Genomic DNA, 4,645 nt, shown 5'->3' with positions numbered 1-4,645 from the left:
GGCCAGACCCTGTTGCCTACAGAAAAGAGGTACAAAACCTGTCTGAATATGTACTTACCAGTGGTGACGCCAGGAGGCGCTGCCGTGGAGAGGTAGATGTCCCGTGGCCGTGCCAGACCCTCCACCAGGACAGTCTTGGTCAAGTCTGACTTGGATAACCTGGGGGATTGAAACAGAGCAACTTATTGTGTCTGTTCAAGTATGGATATATGTATTTATGCATACGCCTAATTTATATCCATATGTATAATGTACGTATGTATATATGTATGTATGTATGTATGTGTGTGTGAGTCTGTGTGTGTGTGTGTGTGTGTGTGTGTGTATGTTTGTGTGTGTGTGTGTGTGTGTGTGTGTGTACTGTGTGTGTGTGTCTGTCTGTCTGCGTGTCTGTGTATAATGATGGTTTTCGTACAATAAATTCTATCAGGGAGTTGCAGTAGTATTCTAACTACAATGTAATGATATGTTTGTTTATTCATTTCACCAGGAGAAAACATATCAAATACTGGTGTTTATTTGATTTTTTTTATTTATCAATCTCAAGACGGCTGGATAACCCCATTTAGCCTACACTGGCTGTTTTTTAAGGGAGCCCAGCTTGTTACAGGACAATTTTATATACTGTAATACAAAGGACAACATACAGTAAACATATAGGTCCGATGCGTCGAAAACAAAATCATGATCTAATTCTCAACGTCCTAGCTGATCCATGGTCAAAACACAAAAGTTCGCGAGTGGAGGTCAGAGGTCAGGTTTCATACGACATACGTTTCAGGGCTGCTTTAAACTGTGAGAGAGTTGGTATATGTCTTAAGTCAGCTGAAAGTGTGTTGTGTCTTCTGTGGGTAAACCTTAAACATAAAACATTAACATTAAATACGATTGTAAAGAACAAGAAATAACTAAATGGTCATACACAGGCGGACGGGCTCGCAATTATAGTCTTATCGTCTTTATATTTCTCAACAATAACCATTCAAAGCTCGACCAGACCTAGAAATTCCCGGCCTTGAAGCCGTATGGGCAGACATTATGCCACCTTCTCGTTAAAACATCTTAATCTGTAGCATGTATCGACCCCGGCCGACAAACTGAACTTCTTCGATAAATTTGATGATTAGTAGTAATGGTTCACTGATAAAACACGATACAAATCGGCCTTGCAGTATACACTAAATTGCGCCGAATTTTACATTCCACATACTCAGTAAAACTAACACCTTAGGCTAATATAATACTTATACATATAGAATACAACACGGGGTATTCCGTATCGCCCGAGGTATCGGCCCGACGGCGGGTCGGATCGCCCGACGGCCGCAGGCCGGAGGGCTATCCGACTCGCGGGAGGGCCGGGACCGAGGGCGATGCGGAATACACCGTGTTGTATTTTATTTATATCATACCCACCCAAGAAAACGCGCCTTTCAATGCAAGATGAGCCAAAAGTTGGTGCCCCTAAACCCTCAAATGCAACAACATCAATTCCAACGTCCGGATTCTGTATTCGAATTTTCGAAAGGGGCACACGCGGTTAGGGCGAAACGCGTTCGAATCGTTTTATGGAAGCCATGGAAGCGTTCGATAACGGGTTCCGGACCGGGCAGTACATATAGAATACAACACGGGGTATTCCGTATCGCCCGAGGTACCAGCCCAACCGCGCGTCGGATCGCCCGACGGCCGAAGGCCGGAGGGAGATCCGATCCGCGGGAGGGCTGGGACCGAGGGTGATGCGGAATACACCGTGTTGTATTTTATTTATGTCCTACCCACCCACGAAAACACGCCTTTCTATGCAAAATGAGCAGAAAGTTGGTGTCCCTAAACCCAAAAAGTGCAACAACATCAATTCCAACGTCCGAATTTTGCATTCGAATTTTCGAAAGCGTTGCACGCGGTTAGGGCGAAACGCGTTCGAATCGTTCTATGGAACATTTGGAAGGCCCGGGCCGTACCGCTAGTTATCACACGGGCCGGAACACCCGTATCGAACGTAATCGCGGCCCAGGTAGGACATAACGTAAAGTACTGCCCGGTCCGGAACCCGTCATCGAACGTTATTGCGGCCCGGGTATGATATAAAAGTATATACAAGTAACATTCAATAATTGACGACATGATTTTCCATACTAGATGAACACTGTCAACGATGAGCATAAGGAGACCATTATAATGGGTAACCTAAATTGTGACTGTCTTAGAACAGACAATGCCCGTCCAATTGGTAAGCTGAGATTTTCATGTATGCTGCACCAACTTGTAAACATCATCACTACATCGACACGAATCACTAACACATCCAGCTCTTCTATAGATGTAATCTTAACGAATGAGTAATCCAACCTTCATAACCAAGGAACATATGGAGGGGAATTCAGTTATCATGCAATGACATTTGCTTATCACAGGGCTAAAGGTCCTAAGACACAAACTAGCGTAATTAATAGAAGGAACTACAGGGAATTTAGTAAGGAGAAATTCCTTCATGATCTGACCCAGGAGCCATGGCACATACTAGACAACTTCTCAACTTGGTCAATTGAGTCTACGGAACACCGCCGCGAAACGATCGCTATTATTGGCCAGTGGAGCCGGAGACTAAATCCGTGGTTAATACCTACTCTAACAAAACCAACTTGAAGGTAACCTAGATATAATCCACCTCCTACTAAACAAGCAAATGTTATGTTTACAAAATAAATCATATCCTTTAATACAACATCGAGCAGAAGAAAATGACACCAGCAGGGAAATACGTACATTAATGTTTACTAGATAACACGGATTTTCTTACATTCCGACTTTCCCTTGCCATGTGCTTCTTGATGACGACCAAGAAGACGACCAGTAGACGTAGTTCTCGTCAACAGCAATCCCATACACAGTCTTCCCGTTTTCATACAGCAGTTGTTGGATATCGTTACCCAGCAGGTCTGAGCTGTACACGCGGTACCCATCAGAGTAGTACAGCCGGTCCTCTGAATGAGAGGAACAAAGGATTTATGCACCCATCAATGTGAATACTGCAACTGTTCAGTAAGACTACAGAGAGGGTAGACGTGCATATAGATAATATCTTACACCAAGGACGTTCGATCATGATTGAACGTCATTGCTTACACGTAGTACAAATTTATTTAAACCACCCTTGCCCTCATACAATACAGTAAGTAAGGTAACACCGACCTACTAAAGAATGCGTTTCAAAATGTTCCTTCTTGATTAATAATTCTTTTCTGTATAAATAAGTACATTAGTAAATTGTTTCTTGCTGTGTTGTTTCTTACCTCTATAGTCTATTGTAACGGCATAAGGAGCAGACACGCCCGTGATGATGGTGGTTGGGTTACTTCCGTCCATCGCAGCACGGACAATTCTGTCATTACCATTGTCCGCCCAGTACATGAGTCTGTGAAAGGAGTCAAGCAAACAAATTAAAACCTCTTATCTCCATGAAATGTTTATATACGTTTTTAAGTGGTGTTTTATTGTACAGTATCATTAATATAATTATTACCATAAATAATCTAGATTAATCATAATGATAATATAACCCACATAATCCCTACACACCGATGGTCTCATCTGCCTAAAGCACTTATTTGGCAAATTGATAGGTCACAACAGAACGATTTAGTAGGAAAGTAATATCATATTCCAGGAGTCCGGAACATCGGATCAAGGTTTATTACAATTAGGATCTTAATGAAAGTTTGCACTATATGACGTATTTAAAACGGTGACTGGTTGAAGTGAATCGAATGTACAAACGTTAACGCAGCTTTGTCCCCAAAACCACATTTGTGTAAAATGCCTGATTTTGAATGTATTTTACTCACCCATTCCTGGGGTCCAGGACCAGGTCATAAGGACTGCTAACGGCTTGTGACGTCAGAAGTGTTCTAGTTAATGATCCATTCATCTTTGCTACAGATATGCTGTGTTCAGTCCAATCAGTCCAGTAGATATCCCCTATAGCGTGGTCCAACGCCAGGCCAAGGACAGCTGCATAAAAAAAGTGAGAAGGTTTTGTAGAAAAACATGTTTGAAAATGCACACCTCAAGAAGATTTTGATATACATATATGTACTATAGAATAGAAAATTCTTATATACGGAACAGATCACAACATCGCAGTAAACACAGTAAGATTCCCCAATAATGCCGGGGTCACACCAATAAACGTGTCGTTATTACAAATAGGCTCCCAGTCCAACCTGAGATATCCTTAACATGTCGCAGGCAAAACAACCCGTCTAAAATATCCCGATAAGGTTTATAGCGGGAAGCCATGTTCACAGTTACTAACTCCATTTTCCTATTTGGAATAACGACCTGTTTTGGAATCAAAATCTCAAATCTGAATTCTTTGAATAAAATATATTTATAAATGCAAAACAAAACACAGATGTGAAAAAAAACAACAACACAGAACTGTATAACTTTTCAGCCATTCTCTTTTACTACATTTGGTTGACAGATGGGATCCGTCTATACCGCTGCTTTGATTGTAAATTTACACAATTATAAGTATCATTGTTTCATCACAGTAAAAACAAGCATTGTTGAGATGTAAAGTTTGGAACGAAAAAAAAACAGGTAATACGAAGCCTCCCCCAGTATTTTAGTATGTGTG

At 41.5% G+C, this 4,645-nt stretch overlaps 1 protein-coding gene across 1 annotated transcript in view; it reads right to left on the bottom strand.

Moving 5' to 3' along the window:
- Positions 1-58: 58 nt before the first annotated feature.
- Positions 59-4,645, bottom strand: part of LOC109478863 (low-density lipoprotein receptor-related protein 6-like) — a gene marked incomplete at its 3' end in the record, with an annotated part of 35,618 nt that continues 31,031 nt past the window's right edge. Inside the window, exons 4-7 of the mRNA XM_019780674.1 lie at positions 3,849-4,014; positions 3,297-3,418; positions 2,804-2,987; positions 59-159 (exon numbers count right to left, since the gene is read on the bottom strand). Of these exons, the coding sequence (XP_019636233.1) occupies positions 59-159; positions 2,804-2,987; positions 3,297-3,418; positions 3,849-4,014 (573 nt within the window). The remainder of the gene's footprint in view (positions 160-2,803; positions 2,988-3,296; positions 3,419-3,848; positions 4,015-4,645) is intronic.

The sequence above is a fragment of the Branchiostoma belcheri genome, unplaced genomic scaffold, assembly GCF_001625305.1.
Source record: "Branchiostoma belcheri isolate BF01 breed outbred unplaced genomic scaffold, Haploidv18h27 scaffold450, whole genome shotgun sequence".
Classification (NCBI taxonomy): domain Eukaryota; kingdom Metazoa; phylum Chordata; class Leptocardii; order Amphioxiformes; family Branchiostomatidae; genus Branchiostoma; species Branchiostoma belcheri.
Note: the sequence above shows the minus strand (reverse complement) of the source record. Positions and strands in the feature narration are given on the sequence as shown.